Source organism: Chiloscyllium punctatum, chromosome 48 (assembly GCF_047496795.1).
Source record: "Chiloscyllium punctatum isolate Juve2018m chromosome 48, sChiPun1.3, whole genome shotgun sequence".
Classification (NCBI taxonomy): Eukaryota; Metazoa; Chordata; class Chondrichthyes; order Orectolobiformes; family Hemiscylliidae; genus Chiloscyllium; species Chiloscyllium punctatum.
Window position 1 is genome coordinate 45,391,767 of NC_092786.1, and position 21,270 is coordinate 45,413,036.

Sequence of the window (21,270 nt, forward strand, 5' to 3'; positions counted from 1 at the left end):
CTTTTGGTGTAGCCTGAGGTACAGCTTTGGACTTCAGAACAGTGCTGTAAGTGGATTGGAGATGTGCCATGAGGGTTCTTAGAAGCTGGCACGTGTTGCTTGTCAGTTTCTGTGCCAATGCCCAAGGACCGTATCCTGAAACGTTGGTGCATGGTGCCCAACATGGAAGTCCTGTGGAGCAATGGCATGCTGAAGTTGCCAGGTACCCGCTCTGACCTCCATGTCGAGAATTCTCGAAGCCTTTGCTTTTTGAGCGTGACGGCAAGAGAGGAAGCTGAATATTAATGAAGTGAATTATGATACTTAAAAGGCATTTGACAAACTGACAAACTCGCTGCTGTCCAGTGAGAAACTCACCTCGCAACTCAGTAAAAACATGAAAGATGCAGCGAGTTACTCCTCTCGTCAAGATAGGCCTTGCCAGACCTCACATCTGACTCTGCCCCAAATCCCACCCTCACCCATAACACTGAGACCACTTTAAGACTCTGTCCAATAAAACCGATCCAGGACCATTTTTGGAGTCTACCTAATTTCTAGCTGAGCTGCAGCTATGGATTTGTGACTGCAGGATTTTATTAAAATGCCCATTTGGGATTGCAAAGGTTTTTGGAGGGTTGCAACCCTTGATTGTGAGGCTTTTCACAAAATGTGCCTTTGTTGCTTGAAGTAAAGTTTGTGGGAAAATAATTTAATATGGTTTTGATCTATAGTGAAAGGCTTTCATCAAACCTTTGGAAGTGCTGTTAAACGTAGACAGCAATTGGTGGCTTGTAGCATAAACACATTAACATTTGCTTTTCTGAGATAATCAGAATACCAGGAATGATGGGACACCAGCCAGTGTCTCAGTTATATTGTGGACTGCATATAACTCCAAACTGTGGAAATTTTGCCCTCCAATCTCAGGGACCATAAGCCCCCAGAGAAGAAGGAGGCTGTTCAACCCATTGGGGCTGTTCCACCATTCCATTCAATCATGACTGCTCTGATAATGGTCAACTCCACTTTCCTGTATTTTCTCCATAATCATTGGTTCCTTTATTGCTTAAAAATCTGCCTTAAGGTCATTTGCATGACATTGTGAGTGGATATATGGTCAGCTTTTTATTCCTGATAATACAAATATTACCATCTCCCACGGTGGGTTTGGAACCCTGTTCTCAGACCATTACCCTGGGGTTCTGCACTACTAGTCAGGAGACATTAACTCAACTACATCCCTTCCCCTCTTTGTGGAGGTGCTGGTATCGGAGTAGACAAGGTCAGAAGTCACAGGATACCAGCTTATAGTCCAACAGGTTTAATTTGGGATCACAAACTTTCGGAGCATTGCTCTTTTGTCGGGTGAAGTCACCTGATGAAGGAGCAGCACTCTGAAAGCTTGTGATTTCAAATAAACCTATTGGACTACAATCTGGTGTCCTGTGACTTCTGACCATCCTGTTTTGGACAAGGATTATTCTCCTAAAAGGGTCCTAAAACACTGAAGTGTGCTAGTTATAAAAACTAGCTCCATTTGTACATTAATCTGAACATGGATTTAAACTCTGTGGGTTCCTTGAGAGTTCTGGTCAGTACCAATGGCATTTACAAAAGCTTGCATGACCAACTTTGTGATTCTGGAATGACAGGGTAAAGGTGCTCTGCAAAAGACAAAATAAAAACCAAAAGAACTGCAGATGCTGTAAATCAGAAACGAAAACAGGAATTGCTGGAAAAGCTCAGTAGGTCTGGCAGCATCTGTGAAGAGAAGTCAAAGTTAATGTTCCGGGTCCAGTGGCCCTTGCTCAGAACTGAAGAAGGGTCACCAGACCTGAAACGTTAACTCTGATTTCTCTTCACCGATAATGCCAGAACTGCTGAGCTTTTCCAGCAACTTCTGTTTTTTGTTCCTGCAAAAGACAAAACTGATTTCAGAATCTCTACACGCTGCTCCAGATTTTACTTTCCTCTCTGGAGATTCATTTTATTGTTGATGAGAGTTGTGTACAGGAAATGGGAATCTATATTTATTTATGCACCAACAATTCACAAGGGAGTTGGCTGATTAGGCTGATTGGCAGTGCACTGTGAAACTGGATTATCTGAAACAGACAAAGGAATACAAACAGTACCTTTTGAAAAGCTTCCTGGAAAATCGGCAAATGTGAGCAAAAGAGTTTTCAATTTTATTCAGACAGGGTTTTCAGATGAGCTGCTCGGTTGTTAACAATAGAATATGCTCAGCTGCTTTCTTTCCTGTCTAAAAAAGATATTATTTAACAAGGATTTCATGAGTATAGGCAGAGGTTGCCAACCAAACATTAGCTTAACCGTTAGTCTATACTACAAGCTGTGGCAATGATTATAGAATTGTATTTGAGAGACCATTAGGCGTACAAGCAGAGATTGAAGCATGAGGACGTACCGTCAGTGAGGCAACAGAAGAGCTTCTATGGGACTGCTTGGAGTCTTTGGACTGGTCCATATTCATGAACTCAGCTGGTCACCGCCATCACAAACTTCATCAGTAAGTGTGTGGAAGACTGTGTGCCAAGGAAGTTAATCCGAATGTTCCCTAGCTGGAATCCATGGATGAACCTGGAGATCGACTCCCTATTGAGGTGTACAACCCTGACCTATACAAGAAATCCAGGTACAACCGTCATAATGCCAAGAGGCAGCAGCAAACTAAGCTTGAGACCTAAACCAACCACACAGACACCCATCATTTGTGGCAAGGCTTATGCAATACATCAAGCTACTAAGCGAGGCCGAACAGAATCAAGGGCAGCATCCTTACCCTATGTGCTCGATGCATTCTATACTCGCTTTGAACAGAAAGGCAGTGAAACAATGTCCTCTATTCCAACAGCCTCAGGTGCATCTGTACTCACGGTCACTGTCAGAGATGTCAGATTGACTTTCTTGAAAGTGAACCCCTGGAAAGCATCGAATCCCTGGCTGTGCACACAGGTCCAGTACAGACCAGCTGGTGGGCGTGTTCACAGAACACCTTTAACCTCTCCTTACTACGATCCAAAGTCCTCACCTGCTTCAAGGAGACCGCTATCATCCCGGTGCCAAAGAAACATCATGCAGCGTGCCTTAATGACTCCACCCAGTGGCTCTGAGATGTTAGTCATGACTTACATCAGCTCCAGCCTCCCAAACCGCCTTGATCCTTTGTAGTTTGCCGACTGGTGCAACAGATCCACAGCAGACAGCATCTCTCTGGCTCTACACTCATCCCTGGAACATCTGGATGATACGCATTCCTACATCGGGCTCCTACTTATTGACTAGAGCTCCGCATTCAACACCATAATTCCAAACAAACACATCTCGAAACTCCGAGGCCTAGGTCCCGCTCCCTCCTCTGTAACTAGACCCTTGACTTCATGCCCCATAGACCACAATCAGTAAGAACAGCCATCAATGCCTCCTCCACCATAATCCACAACACCAATGTCCCACAAGGCTGTGTACTCAACCCCCTGCTATACTCCTTATATACTCACAACTGTGTGGCCAAATTCCACCCCAACTCCATTTACAAGTCTGCTGATGACACCACCATTGTAGGGCAGATCTCAAACAGCTATGAGACAGAATACATGAAAGAGGTTGAGTCCTTAGCAGCATGGTGTAAAGACATCAATCTCTCCATCAACATCAGCAAAACGAAGGAGCTGGTCACTGACTTCAGGAAGTGGAATGGAGGGCACACCCCTGTCTGTATCACTGGTGCTGAGCTGGAGATGATTGAGAGCATCAAGTTCCTGGGAGTGATGATCACCAATGATCTGTCCTGGGCCACATCAACATGATGGTCAAGAAAGCACAACAATGTCTCTAATTCCTCAGAAGGCTAAGGAAATTTGGTAAGTCCAAAAGGACTCTTACCAATTTTTATGGATGTACCATAGAAAGCATCCTATCTGGATGCATCACAGTGTGGTTGGCATCTACTGTCCCCAAGATGGCAAGAGACTACAGGGAGTTGTGAGCACAGCCCAGTCCATCACACAAACCAGCCTCCCATCCATTGACTCCATCCTATACTTCCTACTGCCTTGGGAAAGCAACCAACATAATCAAAGAGCCCTCCCACCCTGGTTGTACTTTCTTCCACTCTCTTCCACCATAATCCACAACACCAATGTCCCACAAGGCTGTGTATTCAGCCCCCTGCTACACTCCTTATATACTCACAACTGTGGGGCCAAATTCCACCCCAACTCCATTTACAAAGATATAAAAGTTTGAATTCATGTACAAAATGATTCAAGAACAGGGTCTTCCCCACTATTATCAGACTTTTGAATGGACCTCCCAAATGGTAATTCTGATCTCTCTCTCTGCACCTTCTCTGCAGCTGTAACACTGTATTCTGCACTCTGTTCTACTACCATGATGCACCTTGTATGGTATGATCTGCCTGTATAGCACGCAAAGCAACACTTTCACTGTATCTCGGTACACGTAACAACAATAAATCAATCAATTTTTAGGTTCCACAAATGGGACTAATTTTTCTTAGTTACAGAGTCTGTAGGGAACAGTGATATTCTGCTCACACCACAGATGTAAGCAGGTTTCTAATCCTATCTAGGTGTCACCTGCCTACAGCTGAACTGTGAATTACATCAGTTGTTCAATGGACCTTTACATAGGTCAAATTCAATTGAACATCATACACCACACCATGTGTAATTGAGAGGATCTGCAGACTCCTAAATGGTTGTCTTAGATATCTCTACACTCATCGGAGCTATGCAATGTTCGTTTGATTTAGTGTTCGTTCACATAGTATTATATATGTTACCCACTTTAGGCTCCTTTCAATACGTATGGTCTGAATTTAAAATAGCTAGGAGATTTTACTGTACAAGCTAGACAAGAAACTTTCTAGTGAAAATAATAGTTACTTGTTCCAGACTCACACCAGACAAACAGAAACTACAAAGCTCTCAGACTCTGCCCGTCATAACTAAAAGCTACATCTCATACTTATTGAGCAGAATGGTAATGTAGAAACAAGAATTAATTAACATCAAAATTTCATTCTTACCACTAATTTAAAACTGTTTTACTTGGAACCAAGTATTGAATTGTGTTTTATAGAAATACATGCTGTTGAGCTCATTGAATTGTGTGTTACCACACTGACCTGAACATGAAATCAAAATGCATACTCTGAACTGAAGGACAAAGATTTAGGATATATCTCCTTGAAAGAGGAAAGACTAAGTATCATTGTTTTGATGGCAAGGCCTATTTAATGTTGGATTATCCATAAAACATGAACGGTCTTCCTGTGGAATTCAAGATCATCAGATGTTGGAAATGGCGATTGAGAATAGGCAGAGGGTAATGGAATGCTGATAATTCAGGGGTGATGCATCCAGAAATAGTATAACCGTGAAAGCACAATTGAAGACTGGAGTTGAAGGTGATGTTTTAAGGACAGATTGCCCAAAACCAGGAAAAGTTGGCTGGCTCAGGTCAGCTGTACAATAAAAATCACTTGGCTATAATATGTGTATCTTCATCGGTTACAGTTTCATGAGGCTGGGTTTTATATAACAGGTTGCAGTGGGCACCATTGCTGGTTATGGCCACTTAATACTGGGAGAGGCCATTTGTCAGTCGCCGTGTCAGGATGTCTTCCCCTTATTAATTGGAGATTGGAAGGAGCTGATGTGGGTTCCCAGCCAAGAGTGGGACATCTGTTAAGATTGCCAATTGAAAACCATTATCCTTGAGCCCATCACAATTGCAAGATTAAAATAGCACCTTTAGAAATGGGCCAGGTAATTCCAATATCCTCCCAAGGGATCAGGGTTGCTAGGGCATTCCCTCAGTATGAGGTACTCTGATGGTAGGGGGGCAATGGTGCCACTGAAAACCACTGAACTGGCCCTTGCCTGAGGCACGCTCTTGTTGCTCCTGTGCCCTCCCCCACACATTATCTCCATTCAATTTTCACTCACCTGTGACACGGGCTTTGTCCACAGGACTGGGCCTCAGTTGGGTACAGTACTATAAATGGGCACCATTTCAATTGGCATTGGCAACACGAGAAGCGAACAGACTCTAATTGGCCAACAGCTTTCGGTGTTTTGGACATCCCATGCCAGGGATCCATGTTGCAAGAAAAGCCTGGCAGTGACCAATTGAATTCCATCAGACCTTACTCACAGGCCTAACAGAGGTTCCACAATGGTTCTCGGACCAGTGGACAAGCTTGATAAAATCCCAGCCAGTATATCGGCTGTGAGTGTATTAATATGACATTCAATCTTTTTAATAAAATGCCAATTAATGACTTTGTGTTGAAATCATTCTTGGTAGGACGGCAGCCTATTGTCTATATTATTGTACAATTCACATTTCTAACCAATTGCTTTCTTTAGCTTTTTGGAAGTAATTCCTTTGCTGGTATTACGGTTTGTGGGTTTTCAGTGTTTCCCCTGACACTTTGCTGCTCCTTATATTTTTGGTTTCCTTGTGCAATTTTTCACCTTTGTGCAAGTATCATGGGCACAACTTCTGTTTTCTTACTGTTGTTTTACACTGCATTTTCTTACCCTCAAAGTGATTGTCCCAATTTAAGTATTTCCAGCAGCAAGCATTTTGTAAATTTACAATAAAGAAGATCATTTGTTGTCCACACTTGCCCTGAATGTTAAAAAAAAAACTTACTTGAATCACACATACAATCATATATACACATTTTGGTTATAGACAAAGGAAGCAGTACAGTCACAATGTATAATTGTCTCAGTCTGTATTGTTGCAGGCCTGTGGTCTATTTGATGTGTTGATAATTGACTGGAGTGAATGTCTTGAAAAGCAGAGGATTTCCAGACTTCTTGTAGTTGAATTGGTTAATTTTTGGCTGAATTTGAAATTCGAACAGGTAAAACAGTTCTCCCATTTTTCAAGATATTGATGGTTCTTACTCTGGCAGCTTCACTGACTTGCAGCTGGTCTGACAGCCATACTGATAGCCTTTGATGAAACTCTGTCTCTACAAGTCAGCTTTTGCTTTTTTACAATCAGGGAGAGAAAACATGGCTGTGCCCATCATGTGACTTGTATCAGTTCAAAGCCCTTCATAGAATTTTCTCAGAATGACTAGAGTGTGGAAACAGGCCATTAGGCCTAACAAGTCCACACCAACCATCTAAAGAGTATTCCACCCAGACCCATTCCCATACGCTATACCCTACATTTCTCCTGACTAATGTAACTAGCCTGCACATCCCTAAACACTTTAGGCAATTTAGCATCACCAATTCACCTAACTTGCACATCATTGGATTGTGGGAGGAAACCCACACAGACAGAGAGAGAATGTGCAAACTCCACACAGACAGTCCCCTGAGGCTGCAATCAAACCTGGGTCCCTGGTGCTGTGAGGCAGCAATGCTAACGACTGAGCCACTGTGCTGCCCTTCATCTAAGGTCTGTTGATCGAACATCCTGTATTGTTGGTTGACCCTTTGAAGGTCATCCAAACTGAGCTGGATGAGAGACTATCATAATACAACAAAAGGTCAATTGGATCAATTTTATGTTCATCCAACGCACTTAGAATGTCAATACTTCTTTTGCCCACAGATTAACGGAAAGGTAAGTCAGTTGAAAGCTACAGTTCTTTTTGTTGGTGGTCCATTCTTTAACACAGAGAATTTTGAGTTTGTCAATGGATGCATATGTCCAGCTCATGAATCAAAAGGGCGTATAGTAGAACTTGCAATGGTCATTTTTAAAAACTGTATTCACAATGTTTAAATATTGTCAGATAATTCATGATGTACTAGAGCATGACACAAGTTGTTTATTCCAAATCACTTTTGGAAACCTGCTGGTTTTCCTTCAAAGATGACGATGTGTGTTACTTATTGTAACAATCATATCTTTTTAATTTTCTGGTTTTTTTGTCTTGAGGCTTGAAACGGAAAAAAATGACGAAGTATTAGGAAAGGGATTGCGGCACTTTTAAAACTCAGTTGCAGAAACTCATTAGAAGTGGTGTTTACACTGCTGCTTTGTTCAACCAGCGGAGGAGGCTGATTGTAGATGAGCTAGCACCAGGGGGAGTGTACAATGTGAGATTCAGCTGGCAACAAGTAGCTGATTGGTTTGTGGAATTGTGTCCAGCTCTGGACAACAAAAGCCATCTGCCTAGCCACAACTATAAGTTTGGCTCCAGGGTAGCTGAACAGCTTGTGGATATGAACAAAACCGCTAAGACCTTTTCAGCTTCCAAACAGGAAAGCAGTGTATTTCTGTAGAAGAAAATAACCAATTCCTGAAAAAAGCCAGTTATCTTCTCTCACCAGTTGCTATTTATAGTGGTGTTTAAGCAGTAGCTAAGAATTGCCCGCGCCTCCTACAAAGGACTGAAAAAGAACCTGGAGCAAAGAGATCGAAGAACCCCAAATCCTGGCCATGAAAAGAATCATCTCATCAAACCCTTTGAACAAGGACCATTGAGCTGCCTTCCCAGCTTATTGCCTCCAGCCATAGCACCAATGTTTTTGTCTGTCTATATGAGTGCGTAGGATTTTTTTATAAAACAAGCAGAGCTTTAACAAGTAGAGTTGCATGTCAGTAATTCATTTCCTTTACTTTTAGCCAGAATTCAATATATTTGTAATAAATAGTAATTCTCATTAGTTCAGAAGCGTTATTCATGTTTTCTGTTTAGCTGGGTCACAACAGACAAGTAAATTGGGGAGCAAAACCAGACATTGTTAGCGAAACTACTCTGAAGAAGGGTCACTGGACTTGAAACATTAACTCTGCTTTCTCTCTACAAATGCTGCTAGCTTTTGTTTCAGATTTCCAGCATCAGCAGTACTTTATTTTGTTTAAGTATATCAGGGAATATTTCAAAGTTTGATAAAATCTTTGACTTTGGCAGGTTTCCAGCAATAGTGGAGCTTGATTTCCAACACAATACTCCAGCAGGACATGACATTACTTATGAAATGCTGTTATAGCTCAGCGTTATAACATTACTTTGTCCCTGTCGTAGACCTCGATTTGAACTGCAATACTTCCTCGATGATTGTGTTCCTTTTCACAATTTTTGTGAATATTTTTATGCCAGTGGGCCTTTTCCAACAATATTTTCCAATTTTCGAAGAAACAATTGAGCTCTTGAGGTTTTCAGAAATGTCCGGTCCTATGTGAGCACTTGCAGTCTGTCAGATAAAACAACTTTGAAGGTGATTGCATGCCCAATTTCCACTTGTTTCCCACCCTTATGTTGCAGAATTTGGGGGAATCTGCTGTTTCCTGATCAAAATCTGCCGCTTCATGTAATTGACTCTTTGCTGCTGTCTCAGTGCTGGTGCATTGAAGTAAAGTTGGAGGGTTGCCAAACTCGCCTCTAAAAGCTAATCAATCTCAGCAGGGGCCTTGGGAAATCAATGTCTCTTCAAAATGCATTTTGCCATTTCTGTAAAATAAAACCTTTAAATTACCAAATTTTGACAATACTTTCCCCATGCTAAGTAGCAATTTTAACAAAAACTAAAATCGTCATTCTACATAGAAAAGCAACAACTGTCCAAATGGTTTGTTTTTATGCACTTATGCTTGCCTGAAATTGAGGTATAATAGTGCAGATGGGGACTCTTCCCTTTGAACTGACTGCGGGTGTGTAGGCCAAACCTCCATTCACATGACAAATTCAGTCTGACACACAACATGCAAATTGTCTAATTATTAAACTGCTGTGTTAATGATGTTGCCTTGTGTGGGTAGTACTGAAAAATTGTTCTAAATGTTTACCTTGTGTGAACTGCATTGCCTTTTCTGTGAGTATGATTAAAAACAATATGGTGTATTCTGAATACATTTGGCAAGAGCACAGTCAGACCTGTGTTTGACTTCTATGAAGCAACTTATGTGTAAGTCACAAGTGTACAATCAAAGACATTTTAACACGACCAGTAGGAAGATTTTTCAATCACGTTTTCTTTTTATTCCAGACTACAGCATCACTGTTTGAGCCAGTGTGTTTTAAGCCTGAGAACCACAACTGCAGGCCTGTTTTCACAGGTAAGATCTGCAGTGAACTTGAATTTGCACTTCATACAACCATTAAGTTTTTCAAAATGATTCAGCAAAACCTACAACCATTAAGCTAGGTGAATAATGATCCCATTCAGTAGCTCAAAGGGTCACCTTGACCTTTTGGAGTTGGAGGTGTGCTTGATAATGGTTCATTGATTTCTGACGTACCGTAACCAATTTAGGCTTTTTGAGTACAATTTGCCTACTTTATAGAAATTTGAGAAGCATTTACGTGTGCAAGTAGAGCAACCTCAGAAAAAGAATTCAAGATCCCTGCCAATGGCTGGACAGATAAAGGCATGTAGCATAAAGCTTATGCAAACCTGGAAAATCCAAGTTTCAACTTCCAGTCAGTATTAACCTGATCCAAATTGGGTGTTGCAGTTGGCTGCAGTATTTCAAGCTTAGGAAAGGCTAAGAGCAAGTGCCAAGGTTCCTACTTCTGATTCGTATCCTATAATCTCACCCCACTGGAAAATGTTCCATGAATAGATGTCAGGACCAGCTAGATTTGCCTGTGGTTCCCTCCATGGCCAAATAGCCAATCTCAATTCACTGTTCAGCCACCAGCAAAGTATGAGAGGGCTGGAATACAGTTGCCATAGCTCCGCAATGTTCGTCACCTTCAAGGGAGAGGGTGCGGAGGGGTGTGGTTAATAAAACCAAATAACTAAAACAGTTAATACTACTAAAATAACAGTGTTCAGTCTGAAAACAGATGAGCAGATTACAAAGCAGTGTCCTTCAGGAAACGGCACAAGTTGAATCTTGATTTGAGAGGGTGCATTTGTAAGTCAACTTGCAAATAATTGATGAAGGCTTCTTTTTCCACATGCAATCACAGACCCAATTACCAGCTATTGTCACAAGTGATTTGTTTTAATTTGGAGATTTTTGTGCAAAACAGCAGAATTGAAGCAGCATGTGCAAGTGTAGAAATCTGCAGACATTGCACCATGCCAAATCCCCTTCCCTAATCAGAAACGATAATGAAAAGCTGTGGCAATGAATCTCAGTCCTTTGCCCAAGACTAGGGCCCACTTCTGCAGCTCAGGTTGTCCAATTGCACTGCTAAATGGAGAGAGAGAGAGTGGAGACATGGTATTACAGACGTGCAGAACTCATTAACTCTACCTTCATTATTTTATGTGCAAAAGGTAAAAAAGTAATGGGATGTTCCTGCTGTACACAGAAACATGATAACAGGTTGAAAGTTTTTTTGTTGCACTGCTGCAGTAGTAGTTTGTGGCTGACTTTAAATTATTTAGGCTGGATTGAGGTTGGTCCCCAGACAGCATTATTAATACTCAGAAGGCAGTGGAGAGCACAAGTGACAATCAGTTCAGACCTTTGTTCTGTTAGCAGAATCAAAACCTTTCAAAAAGGGACACAAAAAAACATTCTGAGTAAGATAGTGGGCTGCCTTATGAGCCAAATGGTATATCAACCAAGCTGTATTGACCAGTGGGCAGATCTTGGATGAACGACTATAGGAAGCGATGGAATTTTGAAAGCACGTGGTCCATTATGGTAAAGCTGAACAAGCTATCCCTCATTCTCTACATTTCTAACCCACACTGTTGCTTTTTGTTCAAAGATTTGCATATATTGACATTGTGTGGAAAAGCGTTTCAATTAGAGCATTGTTAAGTAGAATGTTTGCGAAATTTTCTCAATGCATTATTGAACCAAAGTCCTTTAAAAGAAATCTTTGAGTTGTAACAACATGCTTGTGTCGAACAGCAATCTGTGCAGCATTTTAAAAAGTAAAGGATTTGAACTCATCGTTTCACTTCTGGGGCCTGGGCTTAAGTCCAATGTTGGCTTACAGCATGAAAATCTTCTTTTTCTGTGCTGCCTGTAAGACACCCAAGTAAAACGATTATCAATCCAATTCTTTTTGGCACAAGTACACAGCATTGAATTGCACAAAGTTCAGCATCAGATCTAACGATCTCAATCAAGGACTGGGATATACAATACTGTGCAGTTAGGCGTGATCTTCTGATCTTGCAAAGGGAACTTTATCCTACTTTATACTTGTCAAGCATTCTCAAGATTGAAATTGTTAATGGAATGTGAGCATTACTGTTGGAGAAATAAGAGGGCAATCACGGAATAAGTTCATATGATCTTTTTCTATTGTTCACGCAATTAAAATGTATGAATGAATGCCAGCCTTAAAATAGCAAGATCGGTGGAAGTTGTACAAATTGCACTATTCAGCTCCTAATATGGCAAACTATAATTGCAAGGTTTGAAGGTCCAGGATGAAAAATTCTAACCTTTTGCATGGAGAGCCAAGATTTTTTTGTTGTTCATGAGAGAAAGAGCAACATCTTCATTGTTGGAGGATGAAGGATTAAAAAGAAACCTACAAATGATGTAACAGGCTCATAATTTTGTTCAGACACACAGTATGAGTCCGAGGCTTTGTTTCTGGCTGAATCGTTTGGTTCCCTTTCATTCTGTAGATGCTGTGTACTTTCTTCCCCTGATTACCACCCTCCCCACACCTCAGTCTGTGGTCTTGCCAGCATCCGTAAGTAGTAGAACATGACCCTTGCTTAAATGTCCAAAAAAGTGCATTGAACAGATTGGTGGATCCATGCTGTTAACAATATTGTAACTAAAATGGTTTGGTTCCCAAGCCCAGCTCTCTTAGAGGTTGCCATCTGCTTACCACATATTTAAAAAACTGTTGAGCTTGTGGTTAGGACGCACCATCCCATTCTGTGCTACATGTAGAGTAAATGATTAACTCTAACAGCACTGAGTAAGGAGCTATATCACAGTGCTGGCACAAGGAAGCGAATGAGAGAAATCTGAGAGCAGTAGTTCTGTGTACAGTTAAAAGCCTGGAAGTAAAGATAAGTTTTAAAAGGATCTCTCCTTTCAGCCAGGTCTCTTCCTAGTATAAGATACACCTAGATCTTCCAAGATGACCCTAACATCAATATGCTGTGAGCGCTGACAGCAGTTCAGATAACAGATACATAGGTAGGTTGATGATACCTAGCTGCATCTGCCCAGGATCTCTTCCATCTTTTCCACTGGAGCCAATTTCCCACACTGTTTACATGACATCCAGATTGTTTCCAATCTTGGCATCATATTTGACTAATAATGAACTTCCGACCACAAGACTGCCACCTTCTGTCTCTACCCCAGCTCAGCTGTTGCTGAAACCCTGAACCATGTCTTTGTTACATCCAGATTTGATTGATTATTCCATTGCACACTTAGCTGGCCTCGTCTCTCTCATCTTTCATAAATTCTGAACTCATTTAAATCTCTGCAGCCTGTAACACCCTCACCGAGCCCTGTTCATACCTTCTGTCTACCCGCTGGCCTACATCGATCCCCGATCCAACAATATTGCCTTTTCAAATTCTCATCCTTGTTTTCTGATCCCTACTTTCTCTTGCTCCATCCATAACTCTGGAATTTCCTCCAGTCCCCCAACCCTCCAGGATTTCTGCACTCCTCCAGTTCTGGTCTGTTGTGCAGAGGTGATGCATTTAGTCAAGACTGATTCTAGAGCGAATTATACAATGAACGGAAGAGCCTTGGGAAAAGTTGATGGGCAGAGAGATCTGGGAGTGCAGGTCCATTGTACCCTGAAGGTTGCTGCACAGGTGGATAGAGTGGTCAAGAAGGCATGCAAAGTTAAAAATCACACAACACCAGTTATAGTCCAACAGGTTTAATTGGAAACACACTAGCTTTCGGAGCGACGCTCCTTCATCAGGTGATAGTGTCATTATCACCTGATGAAGGAGCTTCGCTCCGAAAACTAGTGTGCTTCCAATTAAACCTGTTGGACTATAACTGGTGTTGTGTGATTTTTAACTTTGTACACCCCAGTCCAACACCAGCATCTCCAAATCAAGAAGGCATACGGTATGCTTGCCTTCATTGGACGGGGTATTGAGTATAAGAGCTGGCAAGTCATGTTAACATTGTACAAGACATTGGTTTGGCCGCATTTAGAATACTGTGTACCGCTCTGGTCACCACATTACCAAAAGGATGTGGATGCTTTGGAGAGGGTGCAGAGAAGGTTTACAAGAATGTTGCCTGGTATGGAAGGTGCTAGCTATGAAGAGAGGTTGAGTAGGTTAGGTTTGTTTTCACTAGAGAAAAGGAGATTGAAGGGGGACCTGATTGAGGTTTACAAAATCATGAAGGGTATAGACAGGGTGGATAGAGACAAGCTTTTTCCCCAGGGTGAGGGATTCAATAACGAGAGGTCATGCTTTCAAGGTGAGAAGTGGAAAGTTTAAGGGGAATACACGTGGCAAGTACTTCACACAGAGGGTGGTGGGCATTTGGAATGCGTTGCCAGCAGAGGTGGTAGAGGCAGGCACAGTAGATTCATTTAAGATGTGTCTGGATAAATGCATGAGTAGGTGGGGAGCAGAGGGATACAGATGCTCAGGAATTGACCGACAGGTTTAGACAGTGCATTTGGATTGGCTCAGGCTTGGCAGGCCAAAGGTCCTTGTTATTTTCAATTTTATTTGTCCCACTGTTACTGGACAAGTCTTCAGCAGCCTAAGCTCCAAGTTCTGAATGGATCTCTCAAATGTTAAATGAAACGTTGACCTTGCTGTTTGTGCATCTTCTCTGCAGCTGTAACATTGTATTCCTCACTCTATTCTGTTACCCTAATGCACTTAGTATTGTATGATCTGCCTGTACTGCACGCAAAACCAAACTTTCTACTGTACCTAGGTACATGTGACAATAATAAATCAAATCAAATCATATCTAAACTCTGGAATTCCTTCTCTAAACACTTCCATCTCTGACTTTCTCCAGCCTTTCTGGTTCTCCTTTACAATCTTTGTCCAGATTTTTGGTGACCTGCCCGGAATATCTCCTTATGTGGATTGGTGCTTCATAACAACCAGGGGACAGTCCACGACTTTAAAAGTGCTATATTAAAGGCACTATATAAATGCACATTGTTGTTAAGGGATGCTCTATGTGTTAGAAACCTGTTTGAAAATTGGACATTTTCTTTCTTGCAAACATTCAGACAGATGGGTGACAGTGAGGGGGACTGGGAGGAAGCAGCCAGTGCAGGGACCCCCTGCGGCCATTCCCCTCAAGAACAAGTATACCGTTTTGGATACTTGTGGGGGGGGGGGTTGACTTACCAGGGGTAAGCAATGGGGTTCAGGCCTCTGGCACGGAGCCTGTCCCCGTTGCTCAGAAGGGAAGGGTGGAGAAGAGCAGAGCAATAGTTATTGGGGACTCGATAGTTCGGGGAACAGATAGGCGGTTTTGTGGGGGCGAGAGAGACTCACGTTTGGTATGTTGCCTCCCAGGTGCAAGGGTACGTGATGACTCTGATCGTGTTTTCCGGGTCCTTAAGGGGGAGGGGGAGCAGCCCGAAGTCGTGGTCCACATTGGCACCAATGACATAGGTAGGAGGAGGGCTGAGGATGTTAGGCAGGCTTTCAGGGAGCTAGGTTGGAAGCTCAGAGTTAGAACGAACAGAGTTGTTGTCTCTGGTTTGTTACCCGTGCCACGTGATAGAGAGTCGAGGAATAGGGAGAGAGAACAGTTAAATGCGTGGCTACAGGGATGGTACAGGAGGGAGGGATTCCAGTATTTGGATAACTGGGGTTCTTTCTGGGGAAGGTGGGACCTCTATAAGCAGGATGGTCTACACCTGAACCTGAGGGGCACCAGTATCCTTGGCGGGAGGTTTGCTAGTGCTCTTGGGGGGGTGGGTTTAAACTAACTCTGCAGGGGCATGGGAACCTAGACTGTAGCTTTAGGGTGCAGGACCTGGAGTGTAGGGAGGTTAGGAACATGGCATCAATCTCGAAGGAGGGTGCCTGTAAACAGGAAAGTGGCTTGAAGTGTGTATACTTCAATGCAAGAAGCATATGAAATAAGGTAGGTGAACTTGCAGCGTGGGTTGGTACCTGGGACTTCGATGTTGTGGCTATTACGGAGACATGGGTAGAGCAGGGACAGGATTGGCTGTTGCAGGTTCCAGGGTTTAAATGTTTTAGTGGAGTCAGAAGTGGGGGTAAAAGAGGGGGAGGCGTGGCATTGCTTGTCAAAGATGTTCCGCAAGGATCTGTTTTGGGACCATTGCTGTTTGTCATTTTTATAAATGACCTGGAGGAGGGGTTAGAAGGTTGGGTGAGCAAGTTTGCGGATGATACAAAAGTCAGAGGAGTTGTTGACAGTGAGGAAGGATGTGGCAGGTTACAGCGGGATATAGATAAGCTGCAGAGCTGGGCAGTAAGGTGGCAAATGGAGTTCAATATAGCTAAGTGTGAGGTGATTCACTTTGGTAAGAGTAACAAAAAGATGGGGTACCGGGCTAATGGTCAGATACTTGGTAGTGTGGATGAGCAGAGGGATCTTGGTGTCCATGTACACAGATCTTTGAAAGTTGCCACCCAGGTAAATAGTGCGGTGAAGAAGGCATATGGCGTACTGGTTTTTATTGGTAGAGGAATTGAGTTCCGGAGTCCTGAGGTCATGTTGCAGTTGTATAAGACTCTGGTGCAGCCGCATCTGGAGTATTGTGTGCAGTTTTGGTCGCCATACTATAGGAAGGATGTGGAGGCACTGGAACAGGTGCAGAGGAGGTTTACCAGGATGTTGCCTGGTATGGTAGGAAGATCCTATGAGGGAAGGCTGAGGCACTTGGGGCTGTTTTCATTGGAGAAAAGAAGGTTTAGGGATGACTTGATAGAGGTGTACAAGATGATTAGGGGTTTAGATAGGGTTGACCATGAGAACCTTTTTCCACGTATGGAGTCAGCTATTACGAGGGGCCATAGCTTTAAATTAAGGGGTGGTAGGTATAGGACAGATGTTAGGGGTAGGTTCTTTACTCAGCAAGTTGTGAGTTCATGGAATGCCCTGCCAGTAGCAGTGGTGGACTCTCTCTCTTTATGGGCATTTAAACGGGCATTGTATAGGCATATGGAGTATAGTGGGCTAGTGTAGGTTAGGTGGGCTTGGATCGGCGCAACATCGAGGGCCAAAGGGCCTGTACTCCGCTGTATTTTTCTATGTTCTATGTTCTATATTCCCAGCATACAATTTCACTTGCAACTTATAACTGGCAGTAACACATGTAATTTCATGATTACTCAGACCAGTCTAAACAGGAGCAGTTAATTGCAATATTTCAGAAAAGCTAATTTTCAAATAAAACTTGCTGAACTAATTAATCCCATTAAATACTAGCACTCTGGCTATTTATTTTTATACAGAATGGTTAGCTATTACTTCTGAACTGCTATTGCTCAGATGATTGAAATGATTATGCCTTCTTGTACAAAGTGGTATTTTCAATCTGTTTGGCTCAAGGAGTGAGTGCAAGTTTATGAGCTGTGCTCTATAAATGCAAGTTCTTTTTTAGTGGTGGGTCAGAGGGCATCACCAAATTACAATAAACATGGTTGATGTAGCAAATTCGTCGTGAAATGCTAAACCCCAATAACAACTTGCAACTATAAGGCCATAAGATAGAGGAACACAAGTATGCCATTCAGTCCACTCTGCCGTTCAATGAGATCATGGCTGATCTGATAATCCTCATCTCTACTTTCCTGTCTAACCTTTGATTCCCTTACTGATGAAAAATCTGTCCATCTCAGCCTTGAACATACTTAACAGCCCAGCCTAGGCAGCCCTCTGTGGTAAAGAAAATTCCACACATTTACTGCCCTGTTAAAGAAGGAATTCCAGTTCACTTCAATGTGTTAAATGTACAACCCCTTATTCTGAGATAATGCCCATTGGCCTTAGACTTTCCTGAAGGGAAACGACATTTCTACAGCGATCCTGCTAAAAGCACACCCCCACCCCCTCATCCCGCCCCCAACAATAACGTTTCAATAAAGTCACATTTCATTCTTTTAAATTCCAATGAGTATGGAAACCAACCTACTCAACCTCTCCAAATAAGACAGTCACTCCTTACCCAATATCAGCTGAGTCAACCTTCCCTGCACTGCCTCCATTGCTGCTTTTAATGTTGATGTAGAGTCTCTGGGCAGTCCAGAGAAAGGTAATCGCATAAGGATGGAAGCCAAGCAGAAGGAGGAAATCCAGGCCTGAACTTAATGGCTTGCGCTGAGTTCATGCCACAAGGGCTAAAGCAAGAGACAACTCAACCTAGGGGGCTGGCAGAATATGGAGGGACATATTCCCAGAGGTCACCAATTAAGTGACCCCTGCTGGAGTGTCTCCCAGCTGATTCTGACCCAATCACTAGGCTAGCATCTCATGGGGACATAGAAGGTAGGAGCAGCAGTAAGTCATTTGACCATTCAAGTCTGCCCCACCACTCAGTATGATCATGGGTGACCATCAAGCTCAATAACCTCACGTACCTCCCCGCCATATCCCTTGATCCCTTTAGCCACAAGAGCCGTATCTACCTCCTTCTTGAAAGCGCAATGTTTTGGCCTCAACTACTTTCTGTGGTAATGAATTCCACAGACTCGCCAACCTCTGGGTGAAGAAATTTCTCCTCATCTCAGTCATCAAGTCATACAGTCGTGCAGCATGGAAATAGACCCTTCAGTCCAACTCATCCATGCCAACCAGGTATCCTATTTTAAAACTAGTTCCATTTGCCAGCATTTGGCAAATATTCCTCTAAACCCTTCTTATTCATATATCCATTCAGGTGCCTTTTAAATGCTGTAATTGTATCAGCCTCCTTAAAAGATTTATCCCTTATCCTTTAAGTATGATCCCTGTTTCTGGACTCCCTCACCAATGGCAACATCTTTCCTGCATCTACCCTGTCTGGCCGTGTTAGAACTTTATAGATTTCTATGCGATCCCACCTCTTTCTACCAACATCGATGGAGTACAATCTCTCCTCAAATGTCAGCCCTGCCATCCCAGGAACCAGCAGCATCCACGTAGCCACTGTCAGTGCTAACGCTTCAGCTGGGAGCAGAGGCACATCAATAACTGACTGAGGTATCCTGCCAACCTGCGAGTTGGGGTCTGAGAATGCTGGAGCCAGAGAGCCATTCCCTGACAGAGATGGAGCAGCTTCATGATGTGAAAGCATGTACAGCCTTGCTTCTGAAATGACCAAGAACAAGCCCCTAGTCTGTCCTGAGAAATATATGGGGATTTGGCCAGATTGCACTTACCATTTGATACGGGATATTTAGTCACAGTCTGTTACCACATATTGACACTGGGCATTAGAAGTAGGATGTACATATGTTGTAGATTGTAATCTAGTGCTGTATTGTCAAGTTTGTTGTTTGTTCAAAACTGTGGAAACCAGTAGCCTAATTCTTTTAGTAAATGCCCTGGATCTCACATATTGTCCCACTTTAAATGTAAATCTTCCTGATCCTTTGCCAGATTGTAACTTGAAGTTGGAGATCTGGTTTGGGATGGTCTGAAAGATTAAGAGCCAGTGTGGATCAGGAAGGAAGGCAGTAATGGATGAGAAGGACCTGATGCAGAATACCTTACAGGCTCCAGAGTTTTTAGTGAGCTGATGTTTTCCAAGGATGTGACACTGTTCAATACAATCATGGAGTAATTGGGTCTGGGAACAGTGGGGGTTTTAGTGATAAATGGACTGAGGTGATGCAGAAGTAGACAGGGTAAAAGTGACTGTTTTTTTTTATGATGGAGTCAGTGTCAGTTTTGACGTTCAGCTTGGAGTCACAGAGGACACAGGCTTCAATCAGACAGGTTCAGTTTGGGTCAATGGCCAGGAGGAAGATGGAACTGGCAAAAGTACGGAGTTTGTTCAAAAGGCAGAAGCTTGAGCTTTCCCATTCCCTAAAGTGTGACAAGATTGGCTCCAGTTTGATCCTTCACCAGCTGGCTAGTTGGAATCCCTGGTATCTCCTGCCAACATATTGTAACAGGAAGTTGGTACTTCTGACATCATTTGCTGTGTGATGCAGTTGCTGCCTCTCAGTCACCATCGTTCTACCACTTTATTTGCCACTCAAGGAGTCATAGAATTGTACAGCACAGAAACAGACCCTTCGGTCCAACTCGTCCATGCCAACCAGCTATCCTAAATTAGTCTAGTCTCATTTGCCAGTGCTTGGCTCATATTCCTCATAACCCTTCCTATTCATATACCCATACAGATGCTTTTTAAATGTTGTAATTGTACCAGCCTCTGCCACTTTCTCTGGCAGCTCATTCCACACCCGCACCACCCTCTGTGTGAAAAAGTGGCCCCTAAGGTCCTCTTTAAATCTTTCCCCTCTCACCTTAAACCTGTGCCCCCTAGTTTTGGACTCCTCTACCCTCCTCTCATTTCCCAGCATATTACTTTACTTGAAGCAGATCAGTGGGTGAGGTAGCTTCAACTCAAAGGTTGGGATGGTAGTAAAGAGGAACAGTGAGTGGGAGGCAAGTGGGGTTGGTTAGCAAAACAGCAAGGGGTTCAAGTGGGGAAACGATTACTTGGCAACTTTGTTCTTTGCTGCAGGTAGTTTACCTGTGGGTTGCTGGCATTGAGGTCAAAGACCGTATGAGTGGACTCCCTGCAACTATGGTGGCAGCAAACACTTCCTTCCAAATCAGAACGCAGTGTAATCTCCAACCCACACTCCTGTCTGGCAATCATTCAACTGAGGCAAAACCTTGCAGAACTCTCCAATAATGCCAGCATTGAAAGTCTACACCTTGCTTTTCCCCATCAGACATCATCACCCAACCTCCGCCCCCCCCCACCCCTTTAAACTCTAATAGTCAGCAAAACCAGCCATCTGCATTGGGCCACTGTTGCTGATAGCAGCATTAAGCTGTGGGGAATTTGTTGACAGTAATGGCAATTTGATAGATCTTGTGTGAGTTATTTCCAAAGCCTTTCTTTGCCCCCAGCAGGTATTAGATTCACTCATGCATTACATCTGTCGTTGATCCAGTTCTTTCCAGCTCCACCTTGTTATTCTGCCTACCAGTAAATGAAAAAAGATGCACTCCCTATTACAGTGTCATTGATTCGATCTAACTGCCGTTATACCGAATACTATATTTGGTGCATCTGTGAATGTTCGAAATTGGATTTTTGGTAACTGAGAGAAGAAGTCTCCTGCTTTCTTTAGGAGAGGGTTTGGAGAAGCGTGGAATACCAAAAGCACAGGGAAGAAAGGCTTTAATTTTGTGCTAACAAAGATTGAAAGGGAGTCTCAGAGTAAATCT

The 21,270-nt window shown here is 42.9% G+C and overlaps 1 protein-coding gene across 6 annotated transcripts in view; it reads left to right on the forward strand.

The window, feature by feature from the left end:
- Nucleotides 1–21,270, forward strand: part of sema6d (semaphorin 6D) — a 295,419-nt gene that overhangs the window by 69,303 nt on the left and 204,846 nt on the right. For all 6 annotated transcript variants that reach the window (XM_072565102.1, XM_072565100.1, XM_072565105.1 and 3 more), the window contains exon 2: nucleotides 9,996–10,065. Coding sequence is in view for 3 of the 6 variants with exons in the window: in XM_072565100.1 (XP_072421201.1) it covers nucleotides 9,996–10,065 (70 nt within the window). In the remaining 3 variants the exon portion in view is untranslated. The remainder of the gene's footprint in view (nucleotides 1–9,995; nucleotides 10,066–21,270) is intronic.